The sequence below is a fragment of the Punica granatum genome, chromosome 3 (assembly GCF_007655135.1).
Source record: "Punica granatum isolate Tunisia-2019 chromosome 3, ASM765513v2, whole genome shotgun sequence".
Taxonomy (NCBI): domain Eukaryota; kingdom Viridiplantae; phylum Streptophyta; class Magnoliopsida; order Myrtales; family Lythraceae; genus Punica; species Punica granatum.
The window spans coordinates 38448741-38464912 of NC_045129.1; the positions used below are offsets into that span (position 1 = coordinate 38448741).

The following is a 16172-nucleotide window of genomic DNA, read 5'->3' on the forward strand; positions in this document are numbered from 1 at the left end:
AAAGACAGGTCGGGTGCACCAGACATTGATAGTGCAGGTACTCAGGTTAAAAGCCCTCAGTTTGTTGAATTGGATATTCCAAACTCACGTGTTAGCAAAATTCAGAATGATCAGGAGGTTGTTGAGGCAGAACCAAGTACACCGGTAGTTCCGTTGAGGAGATCAGAAAGACAACATCACGCACCAGAAAGGTACTCGCCCTCTTTACACTATCTTCTATTGACTGATAGTGGTGAGCCAGAATGTTATGCTGAAGCTATGCAGAGCGAGCACTCGAGCAAGTGGGAGCTTGCAATGGAAGATGAAATGAATTCTTTAATGTCCAATAGCACTTGGGAACTGGTTGAGCTTCCAAAAGGTAAGAAAGCATTGCATAACAAGTGGGTTTACAGAATTAAAGAAGAGGCGGATGGAAGCAAGCGTTACAAGGCAAGGTTGGTTGTGAAGGGTTTTCAGCAGAAACAAGGTATTGATTATACAGACATATTCTCTCCTGTTGTGAAGCTAACAACTATCAGATTAGTTTTAAGCATAGTTGCTGCAGAGAATTTATTGTTAGAGCAGATGGATGTAAAAACGGCCTTTCTTCATGGAGATCTTAACGAAGACATATATATGAAGCAACCGGAAGGATACTTGTCCGAAGGTAGCAGTGAGCTTGTGTGCAAGCTACAGAAAAGTTTGTATGGATTGAAACAAGCCCCGAGACAGTGGTATATGAAGTTTGATGGGTTCATGCATGAGATCGAGTTTGTCAGATGCAATGCTGATCATTGTTGCTACTTCAAGAGGTTTGACAATAGCTTTATCATTTTGCTATTATATGTTGATGATATGTTGATAGCAGGCTCTTGTGCTCAAGAGGTGTATAAGTTGAAGAAGCAATTGTCCAAACAGTTTGAAATGAAGGATCTTGGAGAGGCTAAACAGATCCTAGGTATGAGGATTAATCGAGATAAAGTGGCAGAAAAGCTGTTCCTTTCACAGGCTGAATACATTGAAAAAGTTTTGAAGAGATTCCGTATGGATACAGCAAAGCCAATGAGTACTCCTATGGGTAGCCATTTTAAGCTGTCAATGAAGGATTCACCTAAAAGTGATTCAGAGCGTGTTCATATGGAGAAAGTTCCCTACGCTTCAGCAGTTGGAAGTATTATGTATGCTATGGTGTGTACTAGACCAGATATTGCGCATGCAGTGGGAGTTGTGAGCAGATATATGAGTAATCCGGGTAAGCAGCATTGGGAAGCAGTAAAGTGGATCTTCAGATACTTGCGAGGTACCACAGAGAGGGCTCTATGTTTCGAAGGCAAGAACATGGTTTTGAATGGTTATGTTGATGCTGACTTAGCAGGTGATCTTGATAAAAGGAAGAGTACAACCGGATACGTGTTTACTTTCGGTGGTACATCGGTTTCTTGGGCTTCTAAGTTGCAGAAGACAGTGGCTTTGTCTACTACAGAAGCGGAGTATATAGCAGTGACAGAGGCTAGTAAAGAAATGATATGGCTGCAGAATTTCTTGTGTGAACTGAGGAAAGAGCAGAAGAACAGTATTCTTTACAGCGACAGTCAGAGTGCTATTTTCTTAGCGAAGAATCCAGCTTTTCATTCAAGAACGAAGCACATTGAGTTGAAGTATCATTACATTCGACATATCTTGGAAAAGAAGACTTTGCAACTGATGAAGATACGTGGAAGCGAGAATCCTGCTGACATGTTAACTAAGGTTGTGACCTTAGAGAAGTTGAAGCTATGCATGGCTTCAACTGGCCTTGGAACTTGAAGAGTTCGAGGATTGGCGCCGCCGTCATTTTTATGGGTTATTTGTTGACTATGAAGATGAAGAGATAATTACATTCGTGTTCAGTCTCCAAGTGGGAGATTGTTAAGTTATGGAGCCTGAAGTACTGTGAATCCGGGTCGAGATCGGCGATCCAACTGGGTAATCAATTCCGTGTGTCACTTTTGGTTTTTTTCGTTCATATTATCTTCTACTATCGTACATCAGTCGCAACATACAATTGATCTGAAGCTCCCTCTTTAAAAAGGACCGATAAGTCTAGTAAGGGACGGGAAAAAGGAGAATAAAAAACTTGAGAATCCTCACTTATGATAATTGAACGCAAAATCTCCTACCTCCATAGTATGAATATTTAACCACGTGCAGTAATTTTATTTGATTCTTCCTACTAATTTGTCTAAGATCTATACAGGATGTATCATTTTCGATTTGTTAAAATGAGATTTTAAAATTTGGCATTTTACATCAGCTTTCTTGATAACATTTGAGTCGGAATGGCATTTGATTGAAAAACTTCCCATTGTATGAAATCCAAATGAAGATGACCATGACTCCCAGCAGTGGAGGGGCTATATGCCATCAATTCTTTCAGTTACAAACACGACAGACAGACGAGGGATTAATCTCGACCGAGAATATTTCATTAGCTAAATATGTCTAAGCGGGGATTAACAAGTCATAAATAAACCTAGCTCATGATAGTGTTGGGGAAAAACGAGTCCTCCATTCTCTTCTCCCTCCATCGTATATATAAGAACATCCCCTCATGACAGTTACATAATTGTCTTGTGTCTCCTACTGGAGAGGAACGTTGGTTTCCTTTACCAAACCTTATACTTTTGTCAGGCTCGGGCTTGTCTGTTTGAACCTTTTCGGGCCCCCATCATGGGTGGCCCATCACTTGCCCCCCACTCTAAGCCGCGAGAAGGAAGGCTTAGAGTAGAGTTGTTGAACTAAACTTCTGGTATGAGCGAAGTCGTCTTGAGGGGCTCTCTGTAACGTCGAAGTATGATTCCATAGCTACAGGCGGTTCCTCCATGGGTGCTAACAGTGGTAGGTTTGCTTATCTTCTTCTCTGCTTTCTCCTTTGTTTGTTTTTCTTTTTTTATCAGTTTGTATGAACCTTCTCGGTTGCTGGATCTGACTGATACTTTTCCTTGCGTGTGGGAAGTTTGCATATTGCTTTGTTGATGGCAAAGAGGTCGTTCGAAGTTTGCATATTGCCTCGTGATTCCCCTGATGTTGATGAACGACCGTGGCAGAGATTACGAAGGTTGAGTGAAGGAGATGTTAGAGAGCGGGGGTTGCCCCCCAGGCCTTCGACACCAAAGCACCTTCTTCTGGTGCAGAGAACCATGTGTGTTTATCGTGCCATCTTGGTAAGAAGGTCGACGCTGATCGAGGAAAGGGAGAAATCATCATTCTTGGGTCATCCTCTTCCGGGAAGCCTCCTCCATCAGACTAGGTTGATGGTGACCCTAATGCTAGTTCGCAGCTACGGAATTGGAGGATCTTGACTTCATAGCTTGCTATGAGAAGTTCGTTCTGGAGTCGATGGACAAGCAGCTGACGGTATCCTCAATGTTAAAGGAGCAGCTTGGAGAATTCCTCTGTCGTGGGCACATGAAACATGTTTGACTGCTGGAAGCACATCGGGAAGAACTGCATGGAGTGGAAGCTCGATGGGCTGAAGCGGTGGGGTGGCGGTGCCTCGGAGTGGAAAGGAATGCAATTGCTGAAAGAATATCAGCACAGCAGTAAAGAGGATCTGGCCGCAACTCCTGCAGAATTTACTGGAGATGCTCGATGAGGTGTCGTGTTTCGATCCAGCGCTCATTCAAGGATTTAATCTGCTCTCCAATGGCGCTGCCAACCAAGCGAGCGATGCTGCTCCTCGAGAGGGTAACAGAGATGGTCAGCCACTCCAAGCGGGTAACGAGGATGAACGGTTGGTTCAAGCCTCAAGGTGATCGTCACATGAGCAAGCAGTTGTCCCCGATTGCCTGATGTGAACATTGATAATGCTATGATTTGTGATTCTCTTTTTGGCTAGGATGTAGGTGTAAGGAAGTGATTCTGTGTTTTGTCTGGCTTCGTGTTCTATTTCAATATAGATTCTGGAGTTTGTGTGTTTTAGTAAGTAGTTTGTGTTAAGGTCTAGTAAGTGGTGACCATTTCGACACCAGTTTCATAATTGCTACAAGTTTGCTCAGTGATCGTTTATTAATTTTTGTGCAGCTCCTTCATCAGGAAGTGTATCTTGTAATATTGTTGCAGGGGACTATCTAAAGTGTCATTATTGGAAGTGTTCTTTCTTGAACGTGCTTTTTTGAGGGAGTCTTTGATGCCGTTGAAAAGAGTTTACTTCCTCAAACGGGCTCCTTTAGAGGATTCTTTGATTTTATCGAACCAGTTCACTTTCTCGCACGAGCTCCTTTGGAGGAGTCTTCGATCTTGAGTTCACTTTCTCGGACGAGCTCCTTTACAAGAGTCTTTGATTTTGTCGAACAAATTCACTTTCTCGCACGGCCACGAGCTCCTTTAGAGGAGTCTTTAATTTTATCGAACGAGTTCACTTTCTTGCACGGCTTCCTTCGGGGAGTCTTTCATAATCCATGCGAGTTTACTTTTCTCGCAAGGATTGTGTTCTACTTGCCTGTCAATGGAAGGTCTTTGATAATTTTTGTCACGAGGTCTTAGCCGTGCACATCCCTAGTGTAAAGCACAGAAAAGAAGTTGGAATGGATGCACTATTTTGGCTTGGGCTCAGACATTGCTTTCCCGGCTGGTGATAGCAGCGGAGGCGGTGAGATGCTCATCGTGACATCATTGAAACCTCGATCTGATTTCCCTTTCTGGTTGTCCTATTGCTTTTGTTCTCTCTCTCTCTCTCTCTCTCTCACTTGTATTAATTCTGACAATTTTCCTTCACATTTGCCAAAATCTGATCCAACAATTCTCCACCTGACCAACGAATCACCTTCATGACATGGACGAACAGCTGTTTCTCCTACTTGTCGCAGCCCAGTGAGCGTCTCCACGAATTGTGAAAAAGCCCTGTTGTACATCAATGATTTTCTCCCTTTCTTCGGCAGTTGTGGAATCGGACAACATTCTGTTGAACTCCACAACCAGAGCAAACGCAGCAGCAGTAGTCTTGAAGATAGTAGCCGATGTTGAGCAACCGGACAACATTCTCGTGACATCCACAACCAGAGAGCGAATGCAGCGGCAGCAGTAGTCTCGAGGATACGATCGCCAACGTTGAATCAAATCCATAGAAAGCCGTTGTTGCAAGCCATGGACAGAAAAGTGGTGGTGTTTGACGGATCAAACACCTTGCCTTTGTCGGGTGCTAGCGGCCAAGTGCATGCTCCTGCTTCTTGTGCCTCTGCGCGAAAGGAGAATCCTCGCGTCCATGATGGCAAATCCGATGAAGAATGGCCAGATCCTTGTTCCACTGTCGCTTGAAGAACACATATTGCAGATCGAACGTCCAAGTTCTTCTCGTCCGTCGTCTTCTTTGACCTTTGAATTCTCTCTCTCTCGTTGGCAGTTGCATATGGAAGAAAAGAAGATGACAAGGGGTCCATGTTTGCCTTCATCACCCACTCTGATATTGGGAATTACCTTTTGCTCAAAATCAGGAATTCTCCCCGATTTTCCCACAGACGGCGCCAAGTGATAGTGTTGGGGAAAAACGGGCCCTCCATTCTCCTCCCTCCATTGTATATATGAGGACATCCCCTCATGACAGTTACATGGTTGTCTTGTGTCTTGTACAGTAGAGGAACATTGGTTTCCATTACCAAACCGTTTACTTTTGTCAGGCTCGGGCTTGTCTGTTTGAACCTTTTCGGGGCCCCATCATGGGTGGCCCATCAGCTCAATCGAGGATATCTCGTGGCCGCGCTGAAATAGATGAATGCGGACCTAGACATGCAGGTATGATGTGCTCCTCACTTAAGTCAACTCAAAATTTGGACAAAACAAAGGTTACTGTAAAATTTCATTTAACCTGCAAGCGAAGCTATTAGGCCTATGTTCAACTCAAAAGCTTGAGTCAGTAGGTTATGACACTCAATATTTTATAAAGCCCTACATTTCTCTTTAATTTTTTCACGTGAGACAATCTCTCTCAATACCCGCCATTAGGCCCATTTTCAACTCAAAATCTCGAACCAATAGGTTGTGTTACCCAATCTCTTATAAACCCATGGATTTCTTTTAATTTTTTCATATGTTGCAATCTCCCTCCCTCACGTGGCAACATATGGTCTTTCTCACCCTTTATTTACATGTGTCGTGTGAACACATAAGCACCCGCTCTCAATAATTTACCTCTAGTCGGGCTCTCCTCTTTTCGAGACCCGGGCCTTAACTATCTCGAGGTGGGTTTTTTCTTCTACACTGAACGAGGGGGGTCAAACCAACTGCGAACCGAGCTTCCACTTCCGGACTCGAACTTCATTGACCTCGAGTTTCACACTCGGACCTAAAGTAGTATGAGTCCCCTTACGAACGCGCAAAAGCTTAACTCACTTTGATACCATGTCAAATTTCACCGGACTTATAAGTTATTAAACCCATTTTCGATCCAAAATCTCGAGCCAGTAAATTATGATACCAACTTCTTATAAAAGTTTCTCTTTAATTTTTGCTTGTGATACAATCTCTCTCACTCTCAACAGTTACTGTCGAGCTGAGGAGTGCGCATGCATGCATGACAGTGAGACCCCATCCAATTTGCACTCATTGGCTGGCCAAACCAATCATCAGAAACTGGCGGTTCCACCACGTCGCATCGTGATGGAACCGCCACGATAGCAGCTTAGTTTAGCATTCATCCGTCTTAGTTTTAAGAGCTCTAAGAAAAATAATTTTCCTAGGGAAATGCCGATCTCTAGAATCGCCATAGTTTCTCTCGCCGAGGCTGGCCGGGCTGGCGCACTCAAAGCGGCTATCTCCGAGTTCATTTTGGCGATCATTTTTGTTTTCGCAGGGGAAGGATCGGGCATGGCTTTCAGTAAGAATCCATCCCAAGTCTTTGCTTCCAAGTGCAATTTTATAGCCAAACGAGACGATCGAAACTGTTGACGACCTCGCTAAGTTATCAGTTGTGATATTGCTTAAGTAATAAATATGGTTGCATGGATAATTAATCAGATAAGAGTATCCCATTTAATGTGGTTCCTCAAAGAAACTGAATAGATTTTTGATGACTCGCAGACAAGCTCACAGACAATGGCTCATCGACACCAGCAGGGCTTATATCTGCAGCGCTGGCTCATGTCTTCGGATTGGTTGCAGTCGTATCAGCAGGATTTCATATTTCTGGCGGACATGTCAATCCTGCTGTCACGTTCGGCACCTTTGTTGGTGGGCACATCACATTGTTCAGAAGCATTCTGCACTGGATCGCTCAGTGCCTCGGTTCTGTCGTCGCTTGCTTGCTTCACCAGTTCTCAACTGGCGGACTAGTAAGACAGTAACAGACATAGACTATCGTTCACGACTCACGATGGTCCTCACTGACTCCCAAATATCTGTTATTGTCACTGCTGAGTTCTTTGAACATAATGCAGGAAACTCCTGCATTCTCCCTGTCGTCTGGTGTGAGCGCATGGAATGCGTTGGTTTTCGAGATTGTGATGACTTTCGGGCTGCTTTATACAGTGTATGCTACTGCCTTGGACCCGAAGAAGGGTGACATAGGAATCCTCGCACCAATGACAATTGCTTGCATTGCGGGTGCCAACATTTTGGCCGGTGGTGCATTTGAAGGTGCATCCATGAACCCAGCAATATCCTTCGGTCCTGCAGTAGCGAGCAGGTCGTGGGACAGCCACTGGGTCTATTGGCTCGGCCCGTTCCTCGGTGCCAGTATTGCTGCCATAGTCTACAATAACTTGTTCATCAAGCCAAGCACACATGAGACACTGCCCTCCTCAGAGATCTAAGCGTGAGTCTGTCCTTGAGTTCAAGCAATATGGAATAACGCAAACTTATCTACGTCGGGTTTCATTCAGTTGGTCTTTTGCATAGATCTGACCTGTTTTGTTTCACTTTTGATCATTTGAGAGCTCAAAAAGCTTGGAAATTAAGGCCGTGTTTGGTACTAAAAAAGTGAACCACATTTATGTAGCAATTCCACTCCAACACACTTATATTCCACTGCACCAAATGGAATGGCCAAAAAAGATATAAAATTTGAAGCAAAAATGGCATGCTCTGATTCTTTTTGTTCCATTTACATAACCATTCTTTCCCAAAAAATAGATAACAGAAGCAAATCACAAAAATGTACTCGAGGTATAAAGCCGATGCCAGCCCAGAATAAAGTGTTTACAAGAAAGGAGTGCAATAACACAGATGAAATTACAATCTCTCTAAAGGGAAACCATGCTCTGCAGAGACATATAGAGGTCTTGTACATTCCATGAAATACAAGAAAACCTGAGTTTGACTTACATTGGGATGCTAACTTTGTCGATTTTCCAGTACTTGAAGAATTGTTTTGCCGTTAAACCTCGAGAACGATCTGCCGACATAAACCAAATGAAGTTACGTTGGAGCTATCATGTCGATATTCAATATTATAGCAATAACACGAGTTCCTTCCACTGTTTATCATACCACTTTACATGGTGTTTAGAAATGTAAAGTAATAATAATGTTGGGCTCGCCTTCATTCTTTCTTATTTCTATGGGACTTTCCAAGCTTCGACCGGCGCTGCTTGAACAAATGCAAGTATAGTTTCAACCATAGGAATGGGTAGACCAGAAGCAAAACCTGACAAAATGGTCATACGAACGAGAATTAGAGTGTCTGAAGTCTGAACTCATGGCGAACGTCAGATAGATGAAAAGTTCATTGAAGCATGGAGCATGAATTTACAGCAGCTCCCTCCGGGCATAAAGTCTGTTTACTAATGGGTACCCCTTCAACTGACCCTGAAGGAGACCAAAATGTATAATGAAGAGAAAGAACCATCAAGCATATTAAAAGTAGATATTCAACCAAGATGTAACCTGGGATTCATAAAATTAATGGACCCACGCACCTCGGAAATATTCACAGAACTTACCCTGAGAAAATCATAGTAATTGAAGGGGAGACCACTGAAAAAATCTGCGTAGAGATTTGTCATCTTTACGATGGGAAGTGCCTTGATCATAATCAACACTGCAAGGCAATAAACGATTATGATAAGAGCCCCAACTTATAGGAGGAAGTTCGTGCTAAGAAATTTCGATCTCAGCTGTTATACTCACTTTCACCAGGCGCCATTCCTAGAGGGTACAGGACGATAAATGCAGTATACCTGGAGGTATGCATGTGCATCAACAGATATTAGAACAGTACATTAGTCTATATATATCTACACCTACGTATTTGTACATGCACAAGAACCGGAGTTCAGTAAGAAGGATTACCGGATGTAAGTAATCCAAGGTGGACAACTTCCCAAAGTATTCAAAGCATAATGCAAATACCTAATAATCTGCATCCATACATCCGCCGTATTAGAGGTGGATTTGGAGAAGATGAGAAGTAAAATGAGATAGACCAGATAAAAATTCAAGCATCGTCTAAATCGAAAAAAACATGTGCCCGTCAGAATAGTAACGCTTTTAAGGCAAGTGAAAATGCAAGAAAAAGCAATATCTGAAGATTTATATGTACTGTACAGAGCAGTAGAATATGAAAGCACAACATCAGTATCTCACCAGAAATCTTTCCAATAGAATAACTCAAAAACCAGCTGGGAGCATTACATACTTGAGTTTTTCGTTTTTCAGTTATCTATGTATCAAAATGCTAGAATGAAAATGTGGGTTTCAGTCAATTAGAGTTGGACAAATCCTTTTACTTATTCACTAAACTAGTCATCAGTTGTGCAGATGTAATTGCATTAGTAACACGGGAAAAATGGTCCCCTGCAGTTACTAATCTTCCTCCATGTAGCTGCATAATATGCAATGGGCAGTGAGTGTAGGAATCGATGTGCAAAAGAGACTCGTCCAACTTACATCACTTAAGGACCAGGCCAAAAAGGTAATGAAAATTGATGGCAGTTGTTGCACCTACAATCAAAGAGAAAAATCAATTGAGGGTACGAATTGAAGAGGACTAGAATTCCAACAATATTATGTGTTAATAATGATGCAGGGGAGAATCGGAGAGGGAATGCAGTAGACCTCGCTGATTCGACGGACTATTGCCAGTAGGAAATGCATCCTCCCACCCCATTGCATAAGCGGAAACAGTACCCCGCTTGGCACAATGCCTTAACATTGCCAGAAGCAAAATGAACATGGGAATCAGAATCAGCTCGGACTAAACTATTGTAGCATCGACAGAAACTGGGGGAAACTATGTATAAAATCGAGAAGTGCGACCTACCTAGAGCTCCATGCAGAACTTCCATAAAAGCAACAGTCTGTAGCAAACCTGTGGCAAAGCAATGCTACCACTGTTGATACGAATCGAGATCGAAAGTACGAAACAGAAACCAGTAGCAGAGTCCATTTTCGATTAGTTAATTAAGATGTTGAGTCTGTCATATATTCAGTGAAGCACTCAAAGACCCGGAAACGGTAACGAGATCTCGTCCATATTGGCATTCTTCCCGACATACTAAACATAGTAAGCAGCACAGTAAAATATATAAATTAAAATAATCCCCACAGCAATATTAAAATCTTTCACGCATAGGAAAAGACAAATAGGTCATGTAACGAGAAAAACTGACAGATTAGGTCCCCGGCGGCCGCGTAAGAGCCGGCGACGGATTTGGTGGTGGCCAGGCTGATCAGAATGCGGCACAGAGAGACCGCCCTGTCATTGGAGAGGCAAAGAAGAATTGAACGACGGCTCTCGGAGAATGAGAAATCGGTGGCGAATGGCAGAGTTACTCACCATCCGATGGTTTGCAGAGAGTTGTAGGCGAGGAGGTAGAGCTTCACTGGAGAAGACATTGTCGTGAAAGGTGCTGACAGGTTCGGTGGTACTGAGCTCAGTAGGGAAGACTCCCAAACAATTCAGGAGGAAGAAGAAGAAGAAGAAGGAAGAAGAAGAAGAAGATTAGATAAGAGTATTAATGGTGACAATGGCGCCAACCACCAGGCAAACGCCGTCGTTATGACATGCTTCCTCCGCGGGGAGCTTACGCACCGACTGGGTGCATGAAAAGCCCAGAGTGGTACTTCATTGATATGACTGTGGGCTCTCGTGCACCCGGATCAGTCATCATCTCCAATAGGTTTTCACTGCAACTTCGCAATTGTTCGCGCACTCGACGAGCAGAGCTTTGCCGCCATGAGAGTCACAGGTCTGCCGGCAGTGAAGCTGTAAATTGAGCTATGCGTGCATGAGGACTGGCCGCCATTGATTTCAGAGCTCCATTTCATGTCCGTGCACTCAGAATTAGAATTGAAGAAGGGCACGCAGGTAAATTACGTTACTTGATCGCTCTTCCGACCATTCCAAACTATGAGGAGTTCTATTACATCGTTTAAGCCGTCGCCTTGGTCTTTTGTGTTGCTGCGTTGATCGTTGAACGATGGTAGCTCGACGTTAGCTATTCATTCGGCTTAATGGCATTGCTGTGTATTTGGATTCTCTATGTGTTTAATAAAATGTTTGAGATGGCAACCATCCTAGAATGCCTTTTGCCGCATTCCTAGTCTGGTTTAAGGAAATGTTCGAGGGTGATTACAATCTCCCCTGCTTCCTCTTTGAGCTTTTGATCGACTTTGGCCTGCCTTCTATTTTTAGGCTCCCTTGATGCAAGGAATGAAACCGAAATATGAACGAACTAATGCGGATTGCGTTGCATTTTTCTTTTTTTTCCCCTATTCCTTCCTATCCAATGGGACACGAATTATGCCTGATAGTCCATTGGGTGAATAGCAGCAGAAGCCTACTCAAGACACCCTGACAAATGTTTCTGCGAGCATACTTTATGGCTTTGTTCGGATTGTGAGGAAATGCAGGGGATGGGAGGTGAGGGATCTAAATTCTCGAGCGAAGGATAAGTCCCTCTATTCTGGTTTCCTGAATCCAGAATCCATTGTCTGCTTTTGTTTGTGATGTTATGCTCATCTCAGTTGGGGTGTGTTTATTTCACACACAACTTGTATCATGTTAAGAAAGAGAGTTCTTGGATGGTTCGCCTTTGTTTAAACATGTCCCGCGTAAGTGAAAAGAAGAGAATTTCAAGGTTCCGGTTCTTGACATGAGGATAGATTGAAAGCATGCCTTTTCCCCTAACAAATTCGATGCCTACTCTCTCCTCTATACTCATTCTAAGATGTGCTGAAATTGGAACCACTGATTAAGTATAAATGAGAATACAGTGGGAGTTCAAAAAGCTGTTGCACTACTGGGCAAATGGATCTTTTCTGATCGAACATCAGTGGTCTAATATTTACAATTGAAGAATAAAATTTTGAAAGAGAGTTCAATATGCATGATTTGTTATGGAGTTAGTGCTGGGTGTGGTTGTAGAGACTGTTCCCGATTGTTGAATCACATGGCTGGGAGATAGCAGTCCGCGATTACCGCTTCTCCCGTCGAAGAGATAAAATATGGAATTTATCCACTCATTCCGTGATTACTTGGGATTCTCCCATCCTATTCCTTTAGATAGTACTGATAATGAATCTTAACAAAGAGGGCATGGCCGCGTAGGCAATTTAATTTACTCACATTCTCTTTTCATATTTAGTTGCCTCTATGTGCCCTGTCCACCATTTGCATCCGCACTTGCATGAGCAATTAGATGAGACTGAAGAATGCCATTCAGCATGTTGCAAAAGTAAAAGAAATAAGGTAGATCGTCAAGGGCGGGGAAAACCAAAAAAAGAGGAAATCTAGCTAAACTGATGTTCACTGTTCTGATAGGAAAAAAAAAAAAAAAGGTGGTCTTCAAGGCCAATCAGACTGTAATAGGAATGAAGAGATCAAACAAGAACCCAACAAAATAATGAAATCAAAATATTATAAGTTCAAGCTCCAATCAGCCTGTAATAGGAACGAAGAGATCAAAGTTACTTACCCAAAAAAATAAAAAGTTATTAACTCCTCGTAAATAATAATAATAATAATAATAAGGTAACCTAGCGTCTGATCCTGGTATTGTAGCAGGAGGGACTAGTTCCATGTTTGTGAATATCTCTGCGAACATTTTTTTTAGCACCAAGCTCATGTTCCTTCCCTGGTCATTCTGTGGCTGTGTTATGGTTGTATTTATCAAGAGGAAGATAAGACAGATCAATTATGAATTTCTCAGGAATGGAAACTTATAAAATTTTTAGTTCAGAGAATATCTCACAGAACAAATATTTACCAACACAATAGCTTCCTTGGTAGTTTACAAGGATCCATGAGCTTTGGGAAGTACAAGCACACGGTTGCAGTAGTACAGGCTACAGTAGTAGGATGATTACAGTGACAGTTTCTGCGGTAGTACAGACTACAAAAGATTTAGTGCTATACAGGTCAAGAGCCCCCTCAGAGTTCTGCAGTTAAAAGAGACTCTCTGACAATATCATAACAGGAAAAAAGTTGATCGTTTACGAATGGGAACAGCTTGTTTCCTTCATCATCCATATGCCATAGTGCGTTGGAGCTGTAACCCCATGATGGTGAAGCCATTGGAGGACATGAGAAGTTGCAACCTTCTTCGCTGTAGCAGCCATCATAAACCGATGTCATATTCTTGTCTTCTGACAAAGCAATCTCTTTCCATATATCATCCATGGAGTAGCCCTCTTCGCCCTTCTCCAGTTCCTCACTCTTCTGTTCGGTTGAAACTGTTGTTATACCTCCAGTGTCATAGAAACTTTCTTCCCCAGTCTCTGTTGATTGAATCGACTCAACAGTTGGATTGCCCGATGCAGAAGAGCTATTAGAAGACGATGAGGATGAGGAGGAAGCCGACATAGCCCGCTTCCTCTCTTGGGCTTTTTTCCTCATATGAGTTCTCCAGTAATTCTTTATCTCATTATCTGTTCGTCCAGGTAACTTTCGAGCGATTCTCGACCATCTGCATAGGAGGATTTTTGCCAAATTAAGGCAAAAGAAGCTCAGAATAGGACGATGATATAAAAGGACTGCGAAAATATAAGCCCTGCAAGAGAAGGCCTGACATAGATCATCAAATAAGATTTTAGCTCAGGTTCTTCAACCTATTTCCCCATTTGGAATGAAGTTCGAGCACAAGCCTCTCTTCTTGAGGAGTCATCTTCCCTCTCTTTAGATCCGGGTGAAGGTAATTAACCCAACGCAGCCTGCAGCTCTTTCCTGTTCTGTTCAAACCTACAAAAATTAAACCGTTTGATTAGAACACTAGCTGTTACTGAAACCAGCAATCTACAAAAATTAGCCTACCTATTATTGTCTCCCGCCACCTTCAAACCTGAAACCTTTGCTATAAAGTCCCATCGGCGATCTCCGAACAAGCCCACGAAGCATACCAACTGCAAGTCTTCTTGTTCTGTCCATGGACCTTTTCGGGTTTCTTCTTGGACTGTCTTCATTTCTCCACCCTTATGCAGCTCAACTTTTCCAGAGAAAAGGAGGAATCTGCCCACTTACTAGTACATGAAACCCTGCTGTCCTCTACTAATATATATATAGATGGAGAGGAATGTTTTCCATTGTTGAGTGAGGGGGTGATAACCCCCTCATCATTATTATATGATGGCTAATCCTCACCTTACAAATGGTAGGCGCACTCATTCTCTGATAGCCCCGTTAATGCATATGACGTCATCCACTATAGTGAAATAACCAAAGCAAGTGATTGATCTGTTGATCTAACTTTCACTAACCTCTGGTTGTGGCAATGAAATACATGCATCTTTTTAAATTAATCTCCAGCTCATTCATATGCATCGAGACAATCAGGAAATCATTTGACCAAAAGCAATTATACCTAACGTGTCAGTTTTTCCACTTAATTCGTGGGAAATTAGTGCAGAAGATCTCTGTGACATAGCAATTGAGATCTCTTCTACTTATTCAAATAAATTTAAACAACTGTTGTAAGAGGAGTAAAGATTCTGTAATCAAAAGGTAAGGATAGGCAGCATATGGGGGGTATTAAGGGTATTATCCCTATGATAAGATTGTCAGGGACCAATCCAGATGGGGAAATGATAGATTGTCCCTTAACTTTAGTAAAGGCCAGAATAGAAGCTAAAGTCTAGGGGAAAGAAAAGGAGGAGGAGGAAGATGAAGACAAATAATAAAGAAAGCAGTGATTGGAAGCAACTATTTCTCTGCTATAAAGTCACCTTTTTTCTTTGATAAGAAGAAGAAGAAGAAGAAGGTGGCCTTAGATATTCTTTTGCATATGTAGTAAAAAAAGCCATGAGATTTCATAGTTATCTAGTTGTTGTCGCTATATGATGTTCTTACCTCTAACGAACTCGGAGTACCAAAGGCCTGCAGCCAAACAATTAATCAATGAATCTCGTGTCCAATTTGCATGGTCAAAATTCTTTATTTGGTTGTATTGCATTCTTCACCTTCTCGGAAAAAGTGATATACACATGAATCAAATGCATGCGTCTTCTTTGGAATAATCTTGAATGATGCCCTGTTTCATTCCGTGATACTGCAAGCATCGTTATGTTTTCTCCTGTGTTGCCTTTGCTCCGTTCTGCCTTTGATAGGCGACTGATTCACCTTTCTGTAGAAATAATTATGTCGATTTCTAATCTCGGAAACATGACTGTGGAGGTTGATACGTCCGTGACATGTTGCTTGCATGATCCTTTTTCTAATGCATCCATTTCACTGCATGTTAATTAAGCCCCTTGCTGTATTCCGCTATCTTTTACTGTCACGTTAGAGATACAATTGTTTTGCTTCAGTAACTGCTTAGTCGATCCAATACCTCCAGATGTTTAATTGCGTGCTTGACTATATGATGAAAGATCATATGCAGTAGTGGGATGTGCCATCATATTCTAGTCACTGGCATACAACATTTTGGTTGTCTTCATCACCACTTGTTTCCCATCATAATTAAACTTCTGAGCACGGATGCAATATTTTTCCATCTGTTTCACGTCCTTAAAACTTCAGCTCCTCCACTTTCTTGAGCATCCTCTCCTAGAGATTTCTCTTCCCGAGATTTGAGTTCTGGGTTCTGTATACGTGGTGCAGAACAAAGCATAGTTAAGGAAGAAGCCGAAAGCGGCTCCTGGGTTTGAGGCCTCTTGCAGGGTAATGGAGCCAGAAATGGCATTAGCACAGTATCTATAAAGCCATGGCCCCTCACTATGACGTGGAAACCACCAATTTATGGCCACTGCACTTCCCCTTTTATCTCTTCCTTTTTATCTGACCATTA

At 42.4% G+C, this 16172-nt stretch overlaps 3 protein-coding genes across 9 annotated transcripts; 1 reads left to right on the plus strand and 2 right to left on the minus strand.

Annotated features, from left to right (window-relative positions):
* The first annotated feature begins 6696 nt into the window (after window positions 1-6696).
* On the plus strand, window positions 6697-7863 carry LOC116198745 (aquaporin TIP1-3-like). Its single transcript, XM_031528972.1, has 3 exons — window positions 6697-6829; window positions 7033-7283; window positions 7389-7863. Exons 1-3 carry the CDS (start codon window positions 6697-6699, stop codon window positions 7761-7763), a joined length of 759 nt encoding a protein of 252 aa, XP_031384832.1. The 3' UTR covers window positions 7764-7863.
* A 144-nt stretch (window positions 7864-8007) lies between these two features.
* On the minus strand, window positions 8008-11308 carry LOC116198746 (very-long-chain (3R)-3-hydroxyacyl-CoA dehydratase 2). Of its 5 annotated transcripts, none has more exons than XR_004155375.1 (11): window positions 10727-11308; window positions 10560-10645; window positions 10211-10258; window positions 10006-10094; window positions 9838-9891; window positions 9241-9308; window positions 9079-9128; window positions 8892-8989; window positions 8702-8757; window positions 8490-8596; window positions 8008-8344 (listed from the first exon to the last, which is right to left on the minus strand). XR_004155375.1 is itself a non-coding variant. In XM_031528973.1 (10 exons), exons 1-9 carry the CDS (start codon window positions 10783-10785, stop codon window positions 8492-8494), a joined length of 657 nt encoding a protein of 218 aa, XP_031384833.1. In that variant the 5' UTR covers window positions 10786-11306; the 3' UTR covers window positions 8008-8344; window positions 8490-8491. The 5 variants fall into 5 exon arrangements, 1 of the variants encoding a protein (XP_031384833.1); XR_004155376.1 differs by having other exon boundaries at window positions 8440-8596; XR_004155374.1 differs by lacking the exon at window positions 8702-8757 and having other exon boundaries at window positions 8440-8596.
* Window positions 11309-13107: 1799 nt separating this feature from the next.
* LOC116200827 (transcription factor MYB59) lies at window positions 13108-14503 on the minus strand. Of its 3 annotated transcripts, none has more exons than XM_031531748.1 (3): window positions 14229-14494; window positions 13999-14128; window positions 13108-13856 (listed from the first exon to the last, which is right to left on the minus strand). In XM_031531748.1, the coding sequence occupies exons 1-3, from the start codon at window positions 14347-14349 to the stop codon at window positions 13322-13324; spliced, it is 786 nt and encodes a 261-aa protein (XP_031387608.1). In that variant the 5' UTR covers window positions 14350-14494; the 3' UTR covers window positions 13108-13321. The 3 variants fall into 3 exon arrangements, with proteins under 3 accessions (XP_031387608.1, XP_031387609.1, XP_031387610.1); XM_031531749.1 differs by having other exon boundaries at window positions 14201-14417; XM_031531750.1 differs by having other exon boundaries at window positions 13186-13856; window positions 13999-14118; window positions 14201-14503.
* Between the last annotated feature and the right edge of the window lie 1669 nt (window positions 14504-16172).